The sequence below is a fragment of the Arachis hypogaea genome, chromosome 15, assembly GCF_003086295.3.
Source record: "Arachis hypogaea cultivar Tifrunner chromosome 15, arahy.Tifrunner.gnm2.J5K5, whole genome shotgun sequence".
Taxonomy (NCBI): Eukaryota; Viridiplantae; Streptophyta; class Magnoliopsida; order Fabales; family Fabaceae; genus Arachis; species Arachis hypogaea.
The window spans coordinates 4,675,230-4,700,390 of NC_092050.1; the positions used below are offsets into that span (position 1 = coordinate 4,675,230).

The 25,161-nt window shown below is 30.4% G+C and overlaps 4 protein-coding genes across 6 annotated transcripts; 1 reads left to right on the forward strand and 3 right to left on the reverse strand.

Moving 5' to 3' along the window:
* Positions 1-375: 375 nt before the first annotated feature.
* LOC112747730 (MLO-like protein 4) lies at positions 376-3,855 on the reverse strand. Of its 2 annotated transcripts, none has more exons than XM_025795914.2 (15): positions 3,557-3,855; positions 3,422-3,479; positions 3,114-3,340; positions 2,911-3,027; positions 2,753-2,816; positions 2,537-2,640; positions 2,299-2,373; positions 2,116-2,201; positions 1,833-1,882; positions 1,710-1,750; positions 1,457-1,627; positions 1,312-1,347; positions 1,144-1,211; positions 906-966; positions 376-824 (listed from the first exon to the last, which is right to left on the reverse strand). In XM_025795914.2, exons 1-15 carry the CDS (start codon positions 3,680-3,682, stop codon positions 510-512), a joined length of 1,599 nt encoding a protein of 532 aa, XP_025651699.1. In that variant the 5' UTR covers positions 3,683-3,855; the 3' UTR covers positions 376-509. The 2 variants fall into 2 exon arrangements, with proteins under 2 accessions (XP_025651699.1, XP_072074591.1); XM_072218490.1 differs by having other exon boundaries at positions 3,114-3,343; positions 3,557-3,816.
* Positions 3,856-4,488: 633 nt separating this feature from the next.
* On the reverse strand, positions 4,489-6,117 carry LOC112747732 (thiosulfate sulfurtransferase 18-like). The gene is made up of 5 exons (XM_025795918.3): positions 5,645-6,117; positions 5,433-5,512; positions 5,264-5,334; positions 5,130-5,183; positions 4,489-4,957 (listed from the first exon to the last, which is right to left on the reverse strand). The coding sequence occupies exons 1-5, from the start codon at positions 5,791-5,793 to the stop codon at positions 4,862-4,864; spliced, it is 450 nt and encodes a 149-aa protein (XP_025651703.1). The 5' UTR covers positions 5,794-6,117; the 3' UTR covers positions 4,489-4,861.
* Positions 6,118-7,014: 897 nt separating this feature from the next.
* LOC112747731 (protein NUCLEAR FUSION DEFECTIVE 4-like) lies at positions 7,015-9,321 on the forward strand. Its single transcript, XM_025795917.3, has 3 exons — positions 7,015-7,538; positions 7,746-8,530; positions 8,689-9,321. Exons 1-3 carry the CDS (start codon positions 7,203-7,205, stop codon positions 9,152-9,154), a joined length of 1,587 nt encoding a protein of 528 aa, XP_025651702.1. The 5' UTR covers positions 7,015-7,202; the 3' UTR covers positions 9,155-9,321.
* Positions 9,322-23,023: 13,702 nt separating this feature from the next.
* LOC112747734 (thaumatin-like protein 1) lies at positions 23,024-24,755 on the reverse strand. Of its 2 annotated transcripts, XM_025795919.3 has the most exons (3): positions 24,298-24,755; positions 23,526-24,186; positions 23,024-23,441 (listed from the first exon to the last, which is right to left on the reverse strand). In XM_025795919.3, exons 1-3 carry the CDS (start codon positions 24,368-24,370, stop codon positions 23,219-23,221), a joined length of 957 nt encoding a protein of 318 aa, XP_025651704.1. In that variant the 5' UTR covers positions 24,371-24,755; the 3' UTR covers positions 23,024-23,218. The 2 variants fall into 2 exon arrangements, with proteins under 2 accessions (XP_025651704.1, XP_025651705.1); XM_025795920.3 differs by lacking the exon at positions 23,024-23,441 and having other exon boundaries at positions 23,522-24,186; positions 24,298-24,621.
* Between the last annotated feature and the right edge of the window lie 406 nt (positions 24,756-25,161).

A 25,161-nucleotide genomic window follows, 5' to 3' on the forward strand; every position in this document is an offset into this window, starting at 1 on the left:
TGTCGTGTCTTGTGTGTCCTTACTAAACTTTGATTAATGTGCATGGCTTTCATTGCCACGCTACATGTTCACGGATTCCTCTAATTTCTAACTTGAAGAAAGGAAAATGCACACATGTCTAAGAGTTTTGCAAAATCTCACTTATTTACTTTATTTTTCAGGCGCGTATGTTTCACAGTTTCAGTGTATAAATGAATCTCTTTGCACTACCTCACATTAAAAATGGCTAATCATAAGTTTTTTTTTTTAATTATAATGAGAACTAGTCTCAGTTTGCTGTTAAAAAAAATTATTTTGGGATATACTTGGATATTATTGTTAAATTTTGATTAAGGGAAGTAAAAATAGCTTTAATTTATATTATAAGACCATATATTTTTATAATTTAATTTTAATATATTGACAGTGTAAAATATTTTAATTATAATCACATCCATTTTTTTGGATGTAATAATGCTAAGTTCTCCAAATCAATTCATCACAATTTTCACAATGTTAACAAAATAATCTCAAGAAAGTGGAAGAGGATATGAATCATCATCATCATCATCATGACTAAGAAATGGTTCATTTCTTTGTCTTCTGGAAGTGACATAATCAAAATGATGATGAGAGTAAGAATAATCATGTTTAGTTCCAGAGGAGGTTCCTTCCCCACTGATTAACTTGTCCATTGCATTGTTGATACCAGAATCCGATGATGGAGATGTTTCAGAAACCAGTGCTTGAGGGGAACTCTGTTTGTGCTTCACTCTTCTCTGCCATTTAGACAGTGATTCTCTCACATTCTCTGACACCACTGACTTCTTGAACCTTGACCCCATCTGCATTCACATAACCAACCATTTTGAGAACAACTTCTAATAATGTAGAACAACAACATGAACAACAAGAATCTCCTTAACCTGTGTGATGATAACATATAGAGGAAATGTTATGAAGCTGCACCATACTTGTGAGACTACCCTGTAGAATAGTTATCAAAAGAAACAAAATTTGTTATATGGTAGAAACTCACGTGTAGTTATCTTCATATGAAGTTGCTAATTGAGAAATAAATTGTTATCTAACATCTGTCAACTATCAACTTCACATGAAGAAAACTGTATTGAGAAACAAGTTTAACAACAAATGTATATGTACCCGAATGATAAGCGGATTGCAATAAAGGTTTTGTTTTTCATGAAACAAGAAGGTTCTTTGATTTCCCACTGCAACTCAAAAGATTATGCAATGAAATGTTATGGTTAGTAGTTAGTAGTTTGCGCGCGAAGTTTTACACAGTCGTCTAATCATATAACGTTATCTTACCAAGGACCACAAGAAAGATGCCATCTCAAACGCATTCTGCAAGATTACAAGAAGAGGAAAACATGAACAGATTAAGAGAATTTTATGTATAAGCAATAATGGAAGGTAGAAAATGGAAGCAGAATTTATGATAATACATACTGACCAAGAAGGATATCAAGTGTATTAAGCGCAACAAAAACCTTGGCTTTCCAAACCAAAAGAGTTCATCTCTCAAATTAAACTGATGAGGCTTAACATAAGGGCAACGATCTACTATTTCAGTAGCCAACTTTACCACCACTCGGTGCAATTTAGTACCAATTATGAGTATCAACTGAATAAACAAGTTAGTTGGTAGAGTGTAAAAGATAGATTGTAAGTGAATAAGTCACAACATACATCATGTTAGGACTTACAATTGCTGGAACAAAGGAAAGCCAAAAGTAAAAGTTGCTTCCTGAATGAGAGTAGAAAAATTTAGACCATCATTTTCTCAACAAGAAGCTTTTGATCCAAGTTTTATACTCCCAGCAACTTACCATGAAAATTTAGAAATATGCAGCATATGGCATATATCCAGAGAAGCACACTGTCAAAAGTCCAAATGAAAGCTATCAATTTCTTACTTCCAAAAACAATAAAACAAAGAGATTCAATATAAAGGTAGCCTTCAATGTGCTAGCTTTGATAATCATATGCATGTTTGCAATATATACTTAATCATATCTTTATTCAATTATAATTAAGCTAAGTCCAACTATACAGTTACTAAATTTGTTAACTAATTAAAGAAAGGCTCCAAATGCATCTTAGAGCAATTACCTAACACCAACAATGTCACGAAATTCATCATCCATGCTTCGAAGCATATAGTTGTGGAAATCATATGTCAGGGGAAGTTCATGATTCTACAGAACACCAGAAGAAAAGTATATACATATAGCAATAAGAAAATGCAGAAACATTAGCTTCTTCATATGTTTTCAAGAACAAAAGAATACTGACAGTAATGAAGCCTAAGCGCAACGCCATGTAATCAGCACAGTTGATAGAACTCCAGAATTGGCGGCTGAAGCATAGCTGCAAGCAATGTAGGATCATCAATGTCAGTATATGAGATGCTATTTTCCTTTGATTGTGTTGACCCTTTCACAATGAATTGCTAATACCATGTTTTAGTCCTCTAAACAAACACTACGTTAAAAGATAAAACAAGAAAAGAAAGAAAGGGTATGTAGAATACCAGCCAAACAAGAACTTTGTGATTACTCCAGGGATGGGATGTTTGGTGAAAGACGAACGTTGTAAGCCGATTCAATCTTATGCTTGATGTAGTTTGTGGAGTACCTAAACTAACAGAATTTGATAGGAGTTACTTAAACAAAAAAGAAAGATCAGAAATAACAAATTAAACTAATTATCAGCTCAATGAAAAGTTATATAATGTGAAAGTAGTAACCTTGCAAGCTTTGTTGTAAAGCCATAGTCTTTGCTTCATTTTCCCATGTTCTCCAGCTATATATCTGAATGAAACTAAAAGACATAAATATTAGTATCTAATAACCACAAAATAGGAAAAGCAAGAAGAAAGTTTTGATCATTGACTGCTGAATCAACCTTGATCATGGCCAAGGCAACAGCAACAAAGCTATATGTAACATGTGTGATTGCAAGAACAAACATAAAGCGATGAAGCTGCTCAAGGCTCTCATAAGAAGCCAATGATTCATGTCCCTACAAGAAGAAGCAAAGTCACAAACTTTTAGAATTGAAAGAAACTAGATTGCTTGCATTAGCTGATTAAGAATTGAAAGTAGTACCTCAGGACAATAATTTCGGAGGCCAATGTGGAGTTTCTCTTTGGAATCACTGTTATTATAGTGTGAAGTATGCCAGAAAATATTGTGTTGCACTGCTGTTCCAGAAATGTCTTTGACTGCACAAGGGAAGAACATGCTGCTTAATGCTGATGATTTGACACAAATCTTCGCCACAAAGATAATCCAATGACCCATGATCAATGACAGCAGCCCAAACAGCATTAATTCTGCTTCAAATGGACATCAAAATTTGATAGTAAGTTTTACACATTTTGAAATGTTTATGGGAATAGTACTATGTATATTACCTTCTTGGATCTTTTCCAGAGCAGAAAGCAGAGATTTTCTCTTGGTTCTGGCCATCCACTACATGAAAAACTCATTAGAAATTCTTGGATCACACACACAGTGACAATGGAAAAAAAGGGAAGATCTTGATTCACCTTAAGAAACTTCTTTAATGTGCCATGAAACAAGAAACTAAGAGAAACAAGAATAGTGACAACAGTTGCCACAGCCCAAGTTGGTGTTTCTGACAAGGATCTTTCTTCTCCGATTGGTTCCATCATAATCCCAATAAGATTTTGTCACGAAACTTGAAAGTAGTAATCACAATAACAATAACAATTGATGGTATGGAGTATGGTGTCTTGAATGCAATGAAGAACATGCATTAATTAATGTGGATGTGTAGTTGGTGACACAAAATTGTGTCCCCAGAAAGATTAAAAATGGAGCATATGCATGTGATGTTGTTTTCACGTAGCAGTTAAAGTTGCAGTTGGGCAGCATTATGGTCCCATTAACTGATCTTCCTACCCTTCTCAGTCACTATCAACTTGGATCTGTAACCATCATTCAATAATATTATTATGATTACTTTTTGACCAATATGGCAATGCCCCATGCTATAGATCCAACATGCATGGACCAATTTTGTGAATATGTGTATAGCCAACCCAATAATTTTATAATTATTAATTAATTGTTATTTTTATCATATTTCTTTTACTGTTATTATTATTTGATCTTTTATAAGAAAAAAAAATTGTCGGTTATTATTTTTTGCCTTTTTCATGCTGCCTATTAACAAAGTTATCTTTCTAAAACTGATGCAAAAATCACAATTACCAGAACAAATGTAACTATTAACTATCCTATTTAAGAGACAACAAAGATTAAATTCTACACATTTTTTTAATCATAAAAAATATCATATCATAAAACTATTTCTTTCAAACAACTTAAGCTAATAAAAAGAGTATATAGATAGTTAAATTTTATTACCCTCTCTCACTCAATATTCCCTTTTGGGTTTATATGAAAACTATCTTACTGGGAAATGCTTAGTTCCAAATTAATCTGATTCTCATCCTTGTACTAATTAGTCCAATGAATCCCATTTGAAAAGTTCAAACAATTCCAAGTCTATACAGAGTTTGATCCATGAGCTACATGATGTTATTCTGATATTCTTCAAGGTTGCTGGTCCTCTTTCTAAAAGGTCTATATTTACTATAGAAACAAAAAAGAGTTACAACCTTCAAAGTAACAGTACTATTCAACATAAATGTTGTAAGCAGAACTGTTACAAAAAGTTATAACCCTGATTCAGATGACTTCCACAAGTAATTAATGAGTATTGTGTATGCCAAACACTTTGGATACAAACAATTAACAAAAAAAAACTACATATTTCAATTGTACAAGTCAAAGATGAAGAACATGTTCCTATCATCAACTACACTTTAGAGATCCTCTTTCCCTAATGATGATTTCACTGGAAACTTGTTTTTGACCCACTCCATATAACCTCCTCCCATGTCCTTCACATCCTTGTAGCCCTACAAATTCACATCAAACACAAAATTATTAGTCTTCTCATTCATGAAAGCACATACACAACATGATAATACAACCCTATAATACACAAATAAGCATAGCCTCTGCTATATATTTGAGGCAGAGTGATAATGGCTTTTACATTATCTAATATGAGGGATGAACTACACTTACATCAGCAACAAGATCGGTAGTTGCATACAGAGATCTCACTCCACTTTGACAACCCTAAAATACAGACCAGAAAATGTTAGAGAAAAAAAAACAACAAACTGAAAATCCAAAATGAGGAGGAAGATAAGAGTTACCACAACGAGATGGTCTTCTTTGTTGCAAACAGATGAAACCTCTTTTAGAAAGTCTGGATTCTTGACCTTACCTGCACCCCAAAATCAAAACTTGAATAATCTCAATTCATTGAAGTCCTACCATTGTTATGATGATGATAAGATTAAAGAAAAAGAAAAAGATTGTTACCCTTGGGTGTATCCAACATGTATGGAATGTTAACGACCTTAGCAGCATCTACATGCCCTTTTCTAAACTCCTCCACAGTTCTATTATACCAAAAAACATTGAGTTTCCTTATTAGTTACTTATTTGATTAGAAAGAATAAACACGAATGTGTCATAAAATTTCTTATCCAAAAAGTTTAAACCAAAAGGAAAAGACATGTAAACAGTTTGACCTGACATCGAGATAAAGGTAGCCGGTGTTGATAAGGCCCTTGGCAGCAGCAACATTAACGGTGACAACATTGACTCCTAAGCAACACAACAGAAAGTGAAGGAGAAGAACAAGGGACAGCAACCAACGAGGTACAATTAGAAGAGCCATATGGAACCGTAAACAATAGTGGATATTTATATAGCTAGAGAGAATGATGAAGTTGAACGAGCATATATACTAGTAATATATATGTTAATGTTAGTAGATACATGAAGATATGGATGTTGAATAAGGGAGGTATATCTAGGGGCTGTGTTGCTTGGTTTGAAGCAGTTAAGTTTCTATATCCATCACAGGGTACCGCACACTACACCAGCAGCTGTTTGCCAAAAAAAACAAGATGCTTTAGCTTTTGGTTGACCCCTCTCTCCATTGGATTATTTTATTTCACTACAAGACCGATATAATCATTCATGTTGTCTCTTCTTGTCTGTTTAAACTTTTAAAATGAGTAGTATTTATCGATACAATTATTTTATCAATAAAATAAAAAATATTATTATTTTTTAGCATTAAAAAACTAATAATTATCTAAATGGCTTTTTTTTTCAGGTTCTGTAAATTAATTGGAATAAATTACTCACAAAAATAAACCAAAAAATAAAACGAAGAATTTGATATTGTAACGACAAGGATAAGATATTAAATATATTTTAGAAAAAATTTAAACGATTTATTTTATTTTTTATATATAATTAAAAAAATAAAATATTTTTATAGTTAAAATTTTTTGATTTTTATGTCAAGTGATTTTTTTTGTATTTTTTGTAAATAATCGAAATGTTTTTAAAGAATGAAGAAAATAATTTTTGTTTCAAATTATATATATATATATATATATATATATATATATTTAAAATAATTATCTAATATATATGCTAGATGCACAGCAGTAAAATGATGGACAAGCGGAGAACGCGTATCCTAAGACGCGCCGAGGAATAGACACAGCTTGTACCAAAAAATTATTTAATTTGGAAACTTGGCATTGGTCAAAACCACCCACCCACTCACACTCACTACTCACGGAAATGCAAAACCATGCTCCTTTTTATCAAAATCCAGGTTCTAATTTGTATCAATCAAACACGTGTCATATATTAATATGTAATCCTATCTTATTAAGAAATAATAATAGAGGAGTACTAGGACAACAACTTTTATAATTTATAACCATTAAATAACTATTAATAATGATTTTAATAGTGTGAAATTTATGTGAAATTTTATTTAATAATTTTTTTTTTGCTAGCCAGAATTTAATGAAATTACTGTCCCAAAACTTTTCCATAATTAATAATATCAGACATACTCCTATACTTGACAAGAATAGTCATAGTCTCATAGTCATGGTATTGATGCATGAAGATAAATAACCCTCTGTCACGTAATCATAATAATAAATTGATGATCCCACAATTTGGTATTCAGCGACTTAACGAGTGAATGGGGACATATAAATAAATGAGTGGCACCGTTAAAGAGCCATCAGAACCAAATTACAGAAAGAGATTATAATGTCGTTATTTGCCAGGGTTGTAGGTGGAGAAGAAGGTGGAAAATGGATAGGACTAGTAACCGCCATATGGGTTCAAGCAATATGTGGAAACAACTACACTTTCGCCAACTACTCCGATGTTTTGAAGTCCCTAATGTCTCTATCACAGATGCAACTCAACAATCTCTCTGTTGCTAAGGATGTTGGCAAGGCCTTTGGTCTTCTCTCTGGTCTTGCTTCTCATCACTTCTCTACTTCACTTATTCTCATTATTGGAGCCACCATGGGATTCATTGGTTATGGTCTTCAATACCTTGTTGTCAGCCAAACAATTACTCCACTCCCTTATTGGCTGGTAAGTAATTAACTACTTACTGTTAATTAACACCGGTCAGATTAAGCTTTTGAAATAAGTAATTTACTATTATTGTCATGGAATTACTCGTCTCAAAAATTTAAACGGGTAAGAGGAGGTAACATGAATAATTACAAGTCTTTTGAATATAGAGTTAAATATTATGTCATGAAACCACTCATTTTAAAAGTTTAAACTGTGTTGCAGATGTGTGTATTCTTGTGTATGGGGGGAAACAGCACAACATGGATGAACACAGCAGTTCTTGTTACTTGTATGAGGAACTTCCCGAAGAACAGAGGACCAATTTCTGGGATTCTAAAGGGTTATGTTGGACTCAGCACTGCAATCTTCACTGACATATGTTCTGCGTTGTTCTCCTCAGACCCTTCCAAGTTTCTGCTAATGCTTACCATTGTTCCTGCCGTCATTTGCTGCATTGCTGCTGTTTTCCTTCGCGAAACGCCGCCGGCTTCCACTTGTGCTCAAGAGAAGAAAGAAGCTCAGTTCCTCAACACATTCAACTTCATTGCTGTCATGGTAGCTGTTTATCTTTTAGCCTTTGATGTTAGCGGAATTCATGGCCATGTTTTTTCCTTGATTTTCACAGCTGGGCTTCTTATCCTATTGGTCATGCCGCTTCTTGTGCCTTTGTATGTGATCATCTTCAATAGTACTGATCTAGACGAAGAACAACAAATTCATGAAGCGTTGCTTGATGGGGACAAGAAGGTGGAGGAAGTTGAAATTATAAAACAAAAGCCTGTTATAGGGGAGGAACATAGCATAGGTGAAATGGTGAGAACCATTGAATTTTGGATCATGTTTGTGTCTTTCCTTTGTGGAGTAGGAACAGGAATGTGTGTGATGAACATGGGGCAGATGGGAGAAGCACTTGGTTACTCCGATGTTTCAATCTTCATTTCCTTCATTAGCATATGGGGTTTCTTCGGACGCATTGTTTCTGGCTCGCTCTCAGAATACTACATCAGGCAAGTTCTTTTCTGTCTTCATATGAAGTTGTTAAATAATTTGACATGTTTGATTAAATTATTATCTAACAGTTCTTAACTAGCAACTTCACATCTGCAAATGAGTTTCCATCTTCTAGGATACAGAACAAATATTGAGATTAAGTTTAATATTGCAGAAAATCAGGGATGCCAAGGCTAGTATGGAATGCAGGTGCACAAATCCTTATGAGTATAGGGTACATTGCATTGGCTATGGCATTGCCAGGGTCACTATACATAGGTTCAATGGTAGTGGGAATATGCTATGGAGTTTACTTTACAATAACACCAGCAGCAGCTTCAGAGTTATTTGGGCTTAAATACTATGGCATAGTATACAACATTCTAATTCTGAACCTTCCTATTGGCTCATTCATCTTCTCTGGCCTCATTGCTGGCTACCTATATGATGTTGAAGCCACAAGTGTGCCTGGTGGGGGCAACACTTGCATTGGTGCACATTGTTATAGGCTTGTTTATGTCATTATGGCTTTTGCTTCTCTATTTGGCTGTGTCTTGGATGTGCTTCTTGCTGTTAGAACAAATAAGGTTTATTACAACATCTATCAAGACACAAGAAGCCTTGCCAATTCAATCCAATAGCGCAGGACATGCTCAATGCTTTAGGGTTTTATGTTAAAACACTTGCAAAATTGTCGATATATGTATCATTTGATAATATTCATAAATGTTATTTTTAACTCCAAACTCATATGATTTGCCAGTATTGGTATTAATAACTATTTATATAACAAGCGGTTTTATGTTTATTTCAGAGTTTTTTACAATATTTTTTAGCAAGCATAAGTCAAAAGCTATTATTTAAGAATTTAATGATTCTGGGCCTAGGGAGGACAAAACTCCCCGAGACGCAAGGATCCCTGCGGAAATTGTCTCGAATGGGATTCGAGTGGGATCCCCGCCCTGTCCCCGTCTCCGCTATTCCTCGAAATTTATAAATTTTTTTAATTATTTTTAATAATTTATTTCATATATGTTTTTTAGTCATTTCATACACACATATATAGAAACCCAAATCTCATAATCTTCATTTGCATAACCTTTTTTTAATTCAGAGATCTCTAACGCTGTCCATACTCCATCCAACCCCTCTGCAGCCACCCTCTCGCCATTCTCCTTCTCACCGCATCGTCACACTTCACCGTGCCATCACCTTCACCGCGTCGTGCTTTCTATTTGCAGCGTTCCTTTTCATAACTCTGCTGTCGTGTTCATTTTTTTGTCTGTTGCTACGTCTCCCACATCGTCCACTGTTTTGTCCTCTGGCTCGTCGTTGCGTGCTCCAACTATGTCATTTCGAAAGAAACCACCATCGTATCATTTAATTTTTTGTATAAAATTTTGCAGTTTTTGTATAAGTTAGATATGTGCAGCTCTATTCATATAGAAATTAATAATTAGTTATAATTATTATGTAGACGGAGAATAGAATGTCGCGGAGAATAATGACAGTGAAAAATAATGATGGAAGCAATATTCCTCAACGGAAATGAAAAACAAATGAGGGCGGAAATGGAGACCAGGAGCCATCCCCTGCCTCCATCCTTCCCCCTTAACATTCTATCTGGGCGAAATTTTTGGTTTATTTCTCTTTGTGCTTTATTGCTATTATTTGTTTTTGTACAAACATCCTTTACGGTTTAGGTTTTTGGCATCGGCTCTTTTTATCTGGGCCGACAGCCTATGATTAAAAGCCCATGCAGATTGAAATAGAAAGGTATGGGCTAAGGGGATATATCGGACCTGGGCTTCATTAATTGTTTATCTTCTTAAGCATGTTTTCCACTTTTATGACATCCAGAAAGGAAAAAACCCCCTTAAATTTTCAATTTAATATATATATATATATATTAATATATATGGGTCATGTTAACGTTTGGCTGTGTTATTTACTGTCTCGGAATAAAAAATTGATATAAAAACGCACATCGAAAATATTTGATAACAAAGAAAATATGAGAAAGTATGGGAGTTAATAAAATATTTGTACAATGTATACAATGAAAGTTTAGAGAGTATTAGAGATATAATCATTAGTGTTACCTTTCTCTATCAAAGTAAACTTCTGAGATAAATGGTATCATGACATGATACTAAAATTCTAAATTTAAAAAGTCAAGAGTTCGATTTTTGTGTCTTTATCGGATACACATACACAAATACAGATATAATCATATAAATAAATACATATAGTTTGTTTAGTTATTAAGATACTAATAAAGAGACATAAACATATTTCTCATTAAAAATCATTTTTATCCTTATTGTTGTTGGTGATAAAAGGAGAAAGTGAAATTAAAAAATTTTGAAGGGACAAAATTGTAATAAAAATTTATCTTATGTATAATATATATGTGATCTAACTTTTTGGCATCATACTAAATACATCTATTTTGTATGTTGTTGTATATCAACATATCTTTTTAAAATTTGTATTTTATTAAGAAAATAGTAAATGTATTACTATATCGCATCTCTAATAGGCATGGATAACAACAACACAGAAAAGAGAACACAGATACTTATAAGTGAAAGTAATATTATTAATGGATTTGGATTCTCTAAAGTTTGAATTTCACTTTAAAGAGTAAAGTGTGATCTTTTACCATTTATTTTATAAGTAGGACCAAGAATAAATATGAGAGAAAAACCATTCAAGGGTAGAAAATTACACTTTACCCTCTAAAATATAAATTTAAAATTTAGACGATCCAAATTTATAGAAAATTTGAGAGGGGGTAAATGTAAATTTTTTTAACAATTATGCTATTTGTACAACAAAATTTAATTACTTGTATAAAATATATATTGGAATATGAAAAATATATATATTGATTAAAAAATATAGGTTTTACTATTAAAAGCTAGAGATGAATTGTAATGGTCACTTAAATTGTTACCCTGAATTGGATTCTTCTTCCTTGACTATATATGAAATGAATATTCATGCACACATTAACTTTATTGTTCCTCTGGAATCAAGAGGATACTTGTAAGCAGTAGACACTTTTGACCTTATCGTTATATTGCATTGCAAATAAATAAAGGAAAAGTATAGGGTAGCAACATATTATCTGTCAACTTCTATCAACTCTTATTTATATTTGGGTTTTATGGAAGTATGTTCATAGATGTGTCTAATAATTAATATATTTTAAATATATATATAAAGAGATACATCCAGAAAATATATCTATAAAGACATTTTTATTAAACATAGTTATAAAAAAGATATTTTTATTAGACACATCTACGAACATACTTCTATGAAATACAAATACACAATTATAAATAAGAGTTGGTAGAAGTTGACAGATACGCTGTTGATAACGTAACGGAACCGATAAATAAATGATACGTAAGGTGGTTGTCTTGAGTCTTGTTTGAATTATTAACTCTTTTTTTTTTCTTATGCATGATCTTTTTGACCCTTTTCCATCTGAAGATGAACATGTCCTATACAAATGGTAGTGGTATAACTGTTGCTGCTTTGTTAATGGGGAAAAATGTTGTGTCATAGTGATAGCAATGTCACTTTTTTGTTATATAGATAAAAATGAGAGCTATAGATAGAAAAGAGTTCCACGTGAGATAGGAGTCATATATAAGACTTCAAATTCAAATAATATCTATGTTTATAATATGGATGCTAAGATATTTCATATATGACCAAAAGCAATTTTTTGCATTCAGTCATGGTTGCAATATTAATGTTGAATATTCTCCTAAGATCCAAATTTATTCTTCTCCAATTGGATGGACACAAAGGAATCGCAATACCTAGTACGTCGTATATATAATGCACTCCCATTATTCATTTACCTTAGCCTGGCTTGCTTTTTTGTGTGGTCAAAGATTGTGTTTGTAGTGCATTTTGGGAAAAGGAAAAGAGAAAAATTTATCACAAAACACTTTTATGACAAGTAACATTTATGTTCCTCATACATTCATTATTGGTGTATGAATGTATGACGAAAAAAAGATCATTATTATTATTATTATTATTATTATTATTATTATTATTATTATTGTTCTTTTTCTTAATCAAAGAATTGCATCTTAATTAGTTCTCCTATTAATTTTAAGTTTAATTATTATATCGGTTTCTATAATTTCATTTAACTTTAAATTAAGTTTTTATATTTTTTTTTAATTAGGTTCCTATATTATATCAAATTTTGTAACTAAGTCCCTATCGTGACAAAAACGTTAGAATTAACAGAATATTCTATTAAATTATACAAAATATTCAATCAAGTGTTAAATATATTTATTTTGATTAATAAAATATTTTATTAATTTCAATATTTTTATTACAACAGATATTTAATTATAATACAAAATCTGATATGATATATGAACTTAATTAAAAATATATATATAAAGATCTAATTAAAAATTTAGTAAAATTATAGAATTGAGAGAATAATTAAAACTTAATTTTATTGCATTGAATATGGTTAACTTGGACAAATAATAGATCATCAAATCGTTATTAATAGGCATTACTATTTTATCTTACGAGAAAAATGTTAAAAAGTCATTAGAATTTATTATTTTTTATCGTAAGTTAATCATCAATATTAAAACTATGGATTAAAACTATGTTATTGAATCACTAGACTAAAAAAAATCAAATTAATAACTAAGAGTGATAACTAAAAATAATAAATTTTAATGGTCTTTTAGCATTTTTGATCTTGTAGTTACGTCATATAAAGCTCAAATGAAGATAAAAATTTGAGCCGCAAAGGTATTGTATGGTGTTATCATACATATATAAGCTTTTCTTTTAACGACAATTGTTCATATATATCATCCAACAAAAGCAAAAAGAGAGAAAAAAAAAAGCTTTCAATTTTAATTTGTTTGGAAACATTATAGCTGGTACGATGATTGTGATTAAACGTGACTGTGTGTATGCTTCTTGTCGTTTCCTCTAGCTAGCTAGCTAGTATATATGATATATCAAACTATAAAATGTATTACATTCATGTAATTTAGGTGTATATAGTTACGTGCATCATTAATTAATTAATAAAGTTCTAACTTGTTAAGAACGTAATCAAATTATTATATTTTACTTTATAATTAAATGGTGTGTATATATGCATGAAATTTCATATCTGGACGATTGTTTAATTAGCTTTTGTTAAGGTGATGCTAGCTACTTCTTGATTATTCATTATCTTGATTATTCATCAAAGTTTTTCAAGTAATTTGATTTATCTGTCCTCCACCAAAGGGATGAAGGTGAGTTGAGTCAAAAGCAAAGCTAGCTAGCAAGTATTATTCTAGGTAAAAATCCAAGTGCAGTCGACTTCACGTGAAGTTGATAACTGAGAATCGTTAGATAATTTAACTGATTTGACTAAATTTTTATCTAAGAACTCTCAACTATCAATTTCACGTAAAATCGCCTGCATCTGAGTTTTCACCATTATTCTATTGGTTGAAATAATCTTGAGTTCAATACTAGTGGCAGATTTATTATGCTGTTGCTTTTCTATTGTAATTTAGATTATGCATGGACTTGACTTGGCATTCTTAGCTGTTACGGAAGCCGCTATATATTAATTTGGAAATAAAGATTTTTAGAATTAGTTTTTTTAGTTTATAATTTGTTAATTTTTTAATTTTTCTTTTCCCATTTTAATATTTATCATCCACTATATATTTTATTGGCTGATCATTATTGATTATAAAAAAGTTGGTTAAAGAAAAGTTGATCATCAAATAAAATTGATATCAGTTTACATTATTTTGCTTATTAATAAATATATATAATAATATCTTATATGCTAAAAATTAAGGAAGATGCTAAAGATAAAGCAAATCAAAGACAATTCACACGTTTGGTTTTCTTGAGAAAGAGCAAACCCTTAATTTCAAGATGGGATATGAGGGATTTCTAATTGACGATGATTCAATAAATCGATAATAGAGGTATCTGAAAGAGATTATTTGATACCTAAATTGATAATAGTTTAAGAGATATAAAAATTATGATTAAATAGCATATTATAGACGTATACTTAAACTATTTATTTATAGTATTTGCATGAGAGATTTTACAAAGACCTGAATAAGATTTTTTTTAATTTAGCGCTTGATCTAGTATACAGATGCGAGTTAGGATTATAGTTATTAGAACTTAGAACTGATTCCGACTGATTTTGTCAAATTTTGTTTGATTTTTTTTTAAACAGTCAAAATATTAGACTGGATCGATTTAAGATACGATTAACTGATTTTTCAATAGAATTATTATTGAATTTAGCAACTATAATTAAAACGTTTGGTGTGAAGTAACATGGCCCTAAATATGCCATGCATGTTAGGTTGGGCTACTTAATGTAATATATTCATTGATAATTGAAGAACTTGATCAAATATAATTAAATGTAAGATTTTGTTTTAACATGAGAGTGGTGTTATTTGAAAATTAAATGAAAAGCTTTATAAAATGTGTTACTACAAAATGGGGACAGAAAAGTAGAGAATCATGAATTGCAATTTTGGCAAGCTGAGCTGGAGATTCTGCAGTTGAGTGAACCTAGTTGAACTCTTTCCTCAATTATCATCTCCTCATTACTTGGCAAAATCAATTATAATTCAAAACTTTAGTCATATTATTGCATTATATAGCCTTGCTTCTTGCTTTTGGGGTAATAACTTATTGGTGCCATATCTAGCAAATAATCTCTTCCCATTTTATATCTTTTTGGTTATTGCTTTCTTCTCAATTTTAATTTGTTCTCCAAAGTTTTTTATTTTGTTATTTATTAGTAGTAAAAGTACATCAAACCTAGACCTAGTAACATAATGCTTAATAAACTAACCTAAGATCTTGACCAACAAAAACTAATTAATACAAAGCAAAATATATGAAATAAAAATCCAAAAAAAAAACTAAAATCTATATAATTGGAATATCATAAAGACCAACACATTTTTATGAAACTAGATTTGTTTGCAAATTGCAATTGCTGCCTTTGGCGTGAAGAAACATTGAAAAGGGGAGTAGCTTCTTTCATATGACTACTGCTCACATGGTTTTGTACTTTTGTTATCCCAAAAGGTCTCCATTTTCGTGAAAGAATCTCACTAGGACTTCCATCGCTTTCTATTTCTATGCAACTGCAAAATGGAATCTTATTTAGCTCACTATTCACGTAAATAAGTTTTTATTATAAGATGTTTATATATTTGATTAAATTATCTGATACAATACACATATTTACACTTCAGATTTTATTTTGATATGATTGGATAATACAATAACTAGGGTGCAGGAAATGTAATTTCGAATTGAAAAAATCTCAAGAGTCAACAAGTTTATTTTTAGTCAAACATACACCTTTATTCACCAGTTCAAAACTTTTAGTCAAACAGTCTTTTTTATATTTTTAGTATACATTTTAAATTTATTGATTAAAAAAATAATAAATTATAATTTGGCAATTATATATGCTATTCATCAAATGCATTTACTCGATCTGTTCAGAGTTTTCATGATTCTTTTGGTCCCCTTACTCCCTTCACCTGTTGAACAAGGAAACTAAATTTCATTATAAATAATGATCTATATATACGGGAGGATCCTTTAATTTATTTGCAGTTCTCATTTTAGATTATTAGAAGTTAAACCTTTTTTAGGCACATATATAGTAGTAAGTTATATATGAATCTTGAATCTATAATATAACGTAACATCATGCAAACTACCTACTCTTTGATTTTAGCTAAGGAACGTTCACCTTTTTTAATTTTTTTCTCTCTTTACTAAACTTGTATCTATATCTATATCTGTATGCATGATTACATATTTATATTTATTATATAATGTGGATTAATTTTTGTAATCACTTTTTGTAAAATCAATACAATTTTAAAAAATTTATATTTCTGTAATAATATTATTATGGATAAAAACACTAGTGAAAACTATTTTGACCTAATATAGCCTAAACAATTTTGATTAACATACGGTGATTTCATCAGTTTTATTAACTTTGAATTGGTTCATCACTTGTTGAAACTTATTAGAAAATAATTCTATCATCCAAAATTCTTATTAAGATTCGGTGAATCAGCCAATTTTATTAATCCGAACTAAGCATGACAACACCACTTAAATTTGCAGCACTTATAAATTAGAATATATATATATATATATATAAAATAAAATAATTAATAATATTGTTTGATATTGTATTATTTTTTATTTTTTGTTAAATTTTGCCAGTTTGCCACCCATAATCCGAACTGATTCATTTACTTGAAACTTGTATTAGAAAATAATTCCAAATGTTGCAGTTCAAACTTGTGAGTTGTGACCTCAATGTGACAAACCTTACATGCCTTACATCAAGCAAGGCAGCCGTTGATCAAAGTTTTGAGTTATTATCTGACACGTTTTACATATATTATATAGTTAAATAAGATAAAGTAGTTTAATTTATATAATATTTTATTAAATTTAAAATTGATAATTTGATCAATAATTTATTCATTAAATTAAATCTATCACTTCAATATTTTTTACCAACGGCAAGAGATATGTAATTTATAATATTACAATACAATATAACTGTGCAACCGAATTATAATAATTACACGAGGTAATTTAATTATTTGTTATTATTATCATAATTATTTTTCTAAGTTTATTTTACGCCTTGAATCGTGAATTTTAATTATGATTAAGCTAGCTCTTAGTTAACTAGATGTCACACTTTCACCTTTTTCGTGGACATTCTTGCTTTATAATATTTGGTTGGTCCCTAAAGAATTCTCGGTGTGGTTGTTTCTTTCTTTCTTCATCATCATATCATGATGACATTTCATGAAAAGGCCTTCGAAAAATACGTATAATAAATAAATTAAAGAAATGCTTCTATGTAGCTGTTTGTATGCAATTGTCCATTTATGATGATATCATATCCTTCTCAACCAATTAAATTAAATGATAACTTTTTTTGTGGATGATGGAACCAATCTTGATATATATCCCATATCACCATTTAATTTGATCCCCAGAAATATCTACCATCTCCATAAATATCTTCTACATTTCTGCCAGCTTCACATAATTGAGTTTAACAGTTCTTATTATGTCTTCTTGTTAGTAATTACATTACACCGTTCATTCTTGATTTAACTTTAAGATTTTTAATTCCTGCACCACTAATTGAAATGGAACTAATATTTTTTTGATAATCAGGACTAGAAATTCAAATATTTATTACTAGTTATTTTTTTTAATTATAGAATCAATTAACGTAACTGTCTAGTCACCAAAAAATTAACGTAACTGTCAATCAAATTAACTAAAAAATAATAGATACTTCATAATTAATAATACCACACATATTAATTTCTATGTTAATAAATTAGATCACATATATAGAATTCTGTCACAATTTTCTACTCATGACGATGCTGCCATATTTTATTTACAGAGACTCATTTTTTAAATTAGTCTTCAAATAATTTTTTTAGTCGTATTAGTTTTTAAAAGATAAAATGTAAGTCAAATTATATTTTCCATCAGTTGGATGATAACGTATCATGCCACGTGGCAGGTCAGTGTACACTTGACATTTAAAGAGTTTTTTATAATTAAAATAATCTTTGAAAGTCCAAATGTAAATTATTTTTATCCCTAAAATTTTAAAAATTAATCAAACTAGTCTTTATATAATTTTTTTATTTTTTCTTCATAATATTAAATTTAAAATATTTTTTGATACTACTAATTTTAATAGAATGCAATTGACAAACAAAACATTAGTAATTGTATCTTTTTTTCTTAAAATTTTTTTCAATAAAATTATCTCTCTTTTAATTCTTCTCAAAATCTCTCTTATTCTTTTCTATTCTAAAATCTTTTTCTTACATTATTACATTTTGGTGGAATATATATACTCAAAATTGAAATGTATGTATTTATTAACCTAAACGAAGTTATATGCTCAAAATAAAATTTATGTATGTTAACCTAAACAAAGTTATACCACTATTTTTTTCTACTACATCTTTTTTTTTCTATTAAGGTATTACTTACATATAGGATGTAATCATAGTAATACTTAGAGCTAAAATTCAAGAAGATCCACAAATTTTACTTCAATTCTAAATTTTACAAAATATTAAAAATTTGTTGCTTTATTATTATTATTATTATTATTATTATTATTATTATTATGCTAAACGAATTGCTTCTTAAGTGTAATACATGCAAATATCATAATAAATTTGTGAGTGTTTCATATGTTTGAGATAGATTATATAATTTTTCTTTTAATTTCATAAATCAATGAGATAAAATAAAATAGGAAATATTATACCTATGCATAACACAGGCTACTCCACACTAGTACATTATATAAATAGATATGCTTCGTATTAAAATAAAATTCCTTGTGTTTTAAATGAAATATTTAAAAAATTATATTAGAATATTAAGATTCAAAAAGTGATTCCATAAATTAATTTTTCAATTATTGAGTTTTACTATATAAATTAAACAATAATAAAAATTATAATTTTAAAAATTTAAAAGATTTAAATTTTAAAATAATTATTACTATATTATTTAGTAAAATTTAAAATATTAAATTTTTAAATATATAATCAACAATAATTTGATAAACTTATTTAAATGAAAAAATTACAATTTGAAAATGTAAAATTTTAAAATATAAATGACAAAATAACTTTATAAAAATTTAATTATTTTTATTATTTTATGTAAAGAAAATTTTGTTTATTAAGGTTTAAAAAATAATATTAAAATTAGTAGTATCAAAAATATTATAAATTTAATATTATAAAAAAATTATATAAGGACTAGTTTGATTAATTTTTAAAATTTTAGAAATGAAAATGACTTACGTCTGGACTTTTAAGGACTATTTTTATTATAAAAACCTTTTTTACATGTCAAGTGACATGTGTCACTGATCTGCCACGTCATCGTGCCACGTGGCACTTAATGTGACACGTCATCATTCAACTGACGAAAGGATTATTTGACTTACATTTTATCTTTCAGGGACTAATATGACTAAAAAAATTATTTAATGACTAATTTAAAAAATAAATAATTTTTTAGGAATAAATTTGAGTATTAACCCTTTATTTAACTCTTAAATTAATTATTACTATATATATATATCCCTTTGATGCAAGAATATAATTATATTTTTTATTATTATATAGCTTTTATAAGTAAGTATTAAACCGTCATAGTCACATCTAATAACCAAATAAACAACTCTCGTTATCTTATAAACTGTGTTTGGTTACGATGACATAATAAAATAAGATATTAAAATAAGACACAAAAATAAAAATATAAAAAATTAATATTTTTATATTTTATTTAATGATAAATTAAATATAAAAAATAAATTATAAAAGTTCAATCAAAATTTGTTATTATATTTTATACAAAAACTTTAGAAAAAAAATATGATGATAAAATATATAATTATAAAAAAAGTAATAAAAAATAAAAAATAAATCGTATCTTTTGTTAATATTTTTTTGTTTTTTTTAATAGAAAAGACACAAAATAATATGTTAATTTAGTATCTTTGAACACAATATGTGTGTTTATGTTTTATCTGTCAAATATAATTTTATGTCTCTTAGGGTAACGTTTGTTTACAAAAACATAACACTGAGACAAGGACACAGAGATATAAAATTATGTCTGACAGATAAGACATGAACAGAAATATTGTGTCCAGAGACACTGAATTAGTATATTTTATGTCCATCCAGGAAGGACACAACTTTTTTTTGGTTATTTTTATTAATTTTTTACAATTATATTTTTTTACTATTATATTTTTCTTTTAAAATTTTTTGGATGAAGAAAATGAGAATAAATTATATTTTCATAATTTGTTCTAATTTATCACCAAACAGAATACAAAAACACAAAATTTTGTATCTCTATCTTTTGTATCTTATTTTTAGCGTCTTGTCTTATCTTGTTCTCAGAAACAAACATAACCTTACATATACTCTCACCACTGACAGACCAGCACTAACGTCGCCATCTCTAACCTCTTTTTCAAGCCCAAATCACAAAAACTTGCTTTAGGTACCTCTAAAAAACACATTATATTCTTGAATTTTTTAGATAAAATTTCCATATTTAGCAAAATTTTTTACATAAAAACATACATGGTATACTATGTAAAAATTACTAAACTTCAACTTTACAACATTAAATTGTGTTTCTCTTAAAATTTAGAACCTTGCTAAAGAGCTTGTTTAGAATGCTAGGAATTAGAATTCACTCAAGAGTTGAATTTTGGTTTTTGCTTTGGAACAACTAAAAATGAATGATTTGAATTCCTTTGAGAATTTCAATTTCCATTTTTCCTTCATTTGTAAATCAGACCAAAAAGGATCCAATTTTCAAATCACCTCTCACACTCTTTAAACGTGAATTCTATTCCATTAATATATTATAGTTATTCCAAATCATGAAATTGAATTTTAAATAAAAATAAATTCTTTTCTTAAAAAAAAATAAAATTCTTTTCTCATATTAAATGGTTTCCAAACAAGCTAAAAGGTAATAGTTAAAAGCATTATAAAAAATCATTAAAAAATATTTTTCAGAAACCTTTTATATTTCTAACACATTGAATAAAAAAATTTCAATAACTCCACACCCTTAAAACCTGTTCTAATTAAATCCCTTAATTTAGTGCGTTAATCAAGGTTTTGAAAATCGGTTCAAATTGGTCAGTCGAACCAATCAAATCAGAAACCGTTAATAAATACAGTTCGGACAGAAGAGAAAACTGTTAAATTCAAGAACTGAAGTAGAACCGTCGAATCGGTCAAAAACTGGTCGATCGAACCGAATTGTGACCTGGCAAATTTTTTAATTTTTGCCCAAAACGCTGCGTTTTGCCCCCAGAAGAACCCTAGCCTTCAGTCTTCACTCTTCAGTTCTTCACCCAGACAACACTCTTGAGCCTCCACCCTCCAGCCCTCCACTCTCACCTCTCACTCTCAGTTACCATGCCTCCAATCTCCACTCTGAGCTTTCGGCGCACCCTCCGTCCAGCCACCGTCACGGTCGCAAGTTCCGTGGAAGTCACTCACCGTCGCAAGTTCTTTGAGCCAGCTTGAAAATTCGCACAGCCTTGTCCGTCACGAAGTCAACCGTGGAAATTATAGCCGCAGCCACCGCCGCCACTTCTGGTCGTCGCGAAGTGTCTTTCCACTGGCACCAGCCCTGTTCGACCCTTCCACCCCAGCCACTGTTCTTGTTGCCGTCAGCTCTGCATTCTTTACTGTCTTCCACTAATCCTAGGTATAAATCTAATTTGTTGTAATAATAATTGTTGAAGTAACTCCTCTTATTAACTAGCATGCATCAGAGAAGTATTCTTATATGTGACTGAAAATCATGCTTAGTTACATAATCTAATTTGTAAAACGAAGAAGAATATGAACCATTCAAGAGGAAAAGGGAATATTTTACAGGTCCAAAATCCAAATGGCTATCATAGCATAACTGTCATGATTTCTACATAAACCTTGATTTGTTTAGATGCATTAGTTAGAGTTCTTTATTAAATAATTAATTTTTTGGTGCTGGTTGCTGATTAATTCTTTGGTGCTAGTTGCTTAAAGCATTATTAACTATTAAGCGATTAATTGTTTAAACTGATTGTTTAGTGCTGACTGCTTAAACTGATTGTTTAAAGCATGATTAAATGATTAATTTTTTGGTGCTGACTGCTTGAAACATTATTAAATGATTAATTGTTGAAGCTGATTGCTTGAAGTATGATTAATTGTTATAGTTTATTGTTGAAACCTTGATAATTGATTAGTTGTTAGGTTTAGGGTTGCTTGCTGATTTGGCATTGAATCATTAATAAATTGATTAGTTGTTAGATTGTATTATTATGGTAGATTTTGATGATTGATGACAAACTTGAATCAGTTAGATATTAGTATTTTATGTTTGATTGGTTATTTTTGTTATTTGACTTGAGTTTGTATTTAAATGAGATCATAACATTCTAGTTTATGTAGTATTTTTAATTTAGATGATATTTTAAAATTTATATTAGAGTATAATTATGTTTTAACGTATTTATTTATATTTTATTATTATTTTATTATAAAATAATTTTTTCGATTTAACTACGATCGAATCGATTAAACTTATAAACCAATAAACTAATAACTAAAACGGTTCGATAACCGATTTGTTTCAGAACCTTGGTGTTAATAAATAATTGTACTTGCCATTTTTCTTTGAAATTTCCTATCATAAAGGTGATGGGCCTCAAAACCCACTAAATCGAGTAAACATTAATTTCTAAGACAAGCATTGCCAATCACATTCTAATCGAGGGAATGTCCTTGGTTCCCCAACCCAACCCTACCTTCCATTTCCAAAGGTTCACAATTAAAGAATGATTAGTATTTCAAATAACACTAATTAAATAACAATTCCGCAACAAATTAATGATTGAAATTCTTTTATACTTTACATAGTAATTCAATTCATCAATCATATATGATGCCACTAATCCCATTTTCTCCAAAAGGAAGATAAGGATGCAAGATGTCACTTTGAAGAGTGTCACGAATATACTAAGCTAGCAAAAGAGAAAGAAAGAAAGCAACCGCCACCAAAATTGATCCCCCAAAAGGCTTGCTTCTTGTGGACGCCGACCCGGTGGCCGTAGCCATATCCGCTAGCCATGATGTGGAACCTAGTGCCGACTGCTCCACCGACGAACCTGACCCCGACCCTAAATCCGAACCCGAATCTGAACCCGCTGCCTTGGGGGATGAATCCGTAGAAGATTTTAGACTACATTAAAAAACATGTACACATTAACTCATTTGATAGTGTATTAAAATTAAATTTACTTAAAAAATGAAATGATTTGTTTACCTCGGAGAAGAGGGACAAAATGTGATGGTGTAATCAGCATCGGAGCAAGTGAAAGTGCTGGTGGCATCATCATAAGCATAGCTATAAGATTTGGGGCATGCACTCTTGAACATTTCAGAGTACACAGATGGCTTACACGTGTTAGGGTTTCCGAATTCTCCGTCGCAGCAATACTCCGGTTTCTTGAATGCATCACACGCGCTGCGGCACGCGTCACCGCCCTCCACTCGAAGCTCCGACGGGCACCGCTTGTTTAAGTCAGCGCCGCATCCCGTGGCGCCGCACGAGCCGGTGCCGCCGCTGGCCTCCACCATCATGGGGAGATTGTAGCCGTCGACGAGGCTGACGTCGTAGTAGTCCATGGAACCGGTGCCGAGAGTGAACTCGGCGAGGGTGGCCGGAGGAGAGGCTCCGCCTCCGTTGCAGTTGATCTCGCCGGAGCCGCAGTCGGCGGTGGCGCATGTTCCTTTGCCTTGATCGTCGAATTTGCAATCGGTTCTGCCCCAGAATCTTCCCGACCAGCCCGTAGGAGCTTGGAAACTCTTTGTGGAACCCTTTGAGAGCTCGAAACCTGTGCTTCCGATATCTGGTTTGCCCAAGATCCCTGGCCATACTGTGTGATCGCACTTGTTTACGAACGTGAATGTTGCACCTGAAACCCCTGCACAGAACGGAAAAACAGAGCAATCCCGACTGAGTTAGTTTCTTAGTTTAGTTTCTTCATTCTTCAGCTGACCCAGGTTTTGTGATCCAAAAAATTATAGAGCTTTACCTTTAAGGAGGAGGAAAAGGAAGAAAGTGAAGAAGGGCTGAGAAGAATGTCGGTGGTAGGAAAACAGAGCCATTGTTGATTATGATCACTCTGTTTCTGGGGAGAAAAAAACAGAGCGGGGTGAGATTGAGAAGCGAGTGGGAAGGGGAATCTGAGAGGAAGAGGGTGCATCGTTATTTATAAGGGTCAAGGGAGAATCCAACCGCCTTATTAGTTGGTGCACGGTGACACAGGGAAAAGTGTTGAGGCAGTTTCGGCTTTACCTTCCAAATTATTTTCATTTTTTTTCTCATTGAATAAGCAAGTGTAAATGTCGGTTAAAACTTAAAACATCTGCCCCTTTAGCTGTTCATTCTCTTCTGTGTAATTTCAGTTTATCTGTTAACCGTTAACGATGGCAAATTTGGATTTATACCGTGTTTAAGCTTTTTACCGCCATTAGCAATCACTTAGTACGTAGTTAATAATTATATATTTATATATAAATACATATCTAATTTAATTTATTTTTAGTATGTATTTTATATTTTAATATATATTTTATATTAATAATTAATTATAATAATTAATTTTAATATATATCTAATATGATTATTTTTATATTTATATTATTAATTAATTTTTTTATCTTTTATAAAAAATATTTGTCGTTTAACATTTCCTAACAATTATTAATACCAAGAACAATTACATTCAATTACCACTAACAACATCGAATTATATCATTTGGATTAAGGTTTAAATAAAAATCGTCTTTTATTTTTGAAAATGTTTAAATTGGTTCCTTAAAAATATAAATCATAAATTTTCATTTGTTCCTAATTCAACTACCGTTAACATAATGCTAAGGAAAGTTTAGAGAGC

What these genes read in the sequence shown, in the direction of transcription:
- LOC112747730 (XM_072218490.1), bottom strand. Translation starts at nt 3,682, where the DNA reads ATGATGGAACCAATCGGAGAAGAAAGATCCTTGTCAGAAACACCAACT. An exon ending in TGCGCTTAGGCTTCATTACT is followed by an intron (nt 2,202 to 2,298) that starts GTCAGTATTCTT and finishes GGTGTTCTGTAG; the next exon opens with AATCATGAACTTCCCCTGAC. An exon ending in CATATTTCTAAATTTTCATG is followed by an intron (nt 1,751 to 1,832) that starts GTAAGTTGCTGG and finishes ACTCTCATTCAG; the next exon opens with GAAGCAACTTTTACTTTTGG.
- LOC112747731 (XM_025795917.3), top strand. Translation starts at nt 7,203, where the DNA reads ATGTCGTTATTTGCCAGGGTTGTAGGTGGAGAAGAAGGTGGAAAATGG. An exon ending in CTCCACTCCCTTATTGGCTG is followed by an intron (nt 7,539 to 7,745) that starts GTAAGTAATTAA and finishes ACTGTGTTGCAG; the next exon opens with ATGTGTGTATTCTTGTGTAT. An exon ending in CTCTCAGAATACTACATCAG is followed by an intron (nt 8,531 to 8,688) that starts GCAAGTTCTTTT and finishes TTAATATTGCAG; the next exon opens with AAAATCAGGGATGCCAAGGC.
- LOC112747734 (XM_025795919.3), bottom strand. Translation starts at nt 24,370, where the DNA reads ATGGCTCTGTTTTCCTACCACCGACATTCTTCTCAGCCCTTCTTCACT. An exon ending in CCTTTTCCTCCTCCTTAAAG is followed by an intron (nt 24,187 to 24,297) that starts GTAAAGCTCTAT and finishes CGTTCTGTGCAG; the next exon opens with GGGTTTCAGGTGCAACATTC. An exon ending in TTTTGTCCCTCTTCTCCGAG is followed by an intron (nt 23,442 to 23,525) that starts GTAAACAAATCA and finishes TTTTTAATGTAG; the next exon opens with TCTAAAATCTTCTACGGATT.
- LOC112747732 (XM_025795918.3), bottom strand. Translation starts at nt 5,793, where the DNA reads ATGGCTCTTCTAATTGTACCTCGTTGGTTGCTGTCCCTTGTTCTTCTC. An exon ending in TACCTTTATCTCGATGTCAG is followed by an intron (nt 5,513 to 5,644) that starts GTCAAACTGTTT and finishes TTGGTATAATAG; the next exon opens with AACTGTGGAGGAGTTTAGAA. An exon ending in CATGTTGGATACACCCAAGG is followed by an intron (nt 5,335 to 5,432) that starts GTAACAATCTTT and finishes TTTGGGGTGCAG; the next exon opens with GTAAGGTCAAGAATCCAGAC.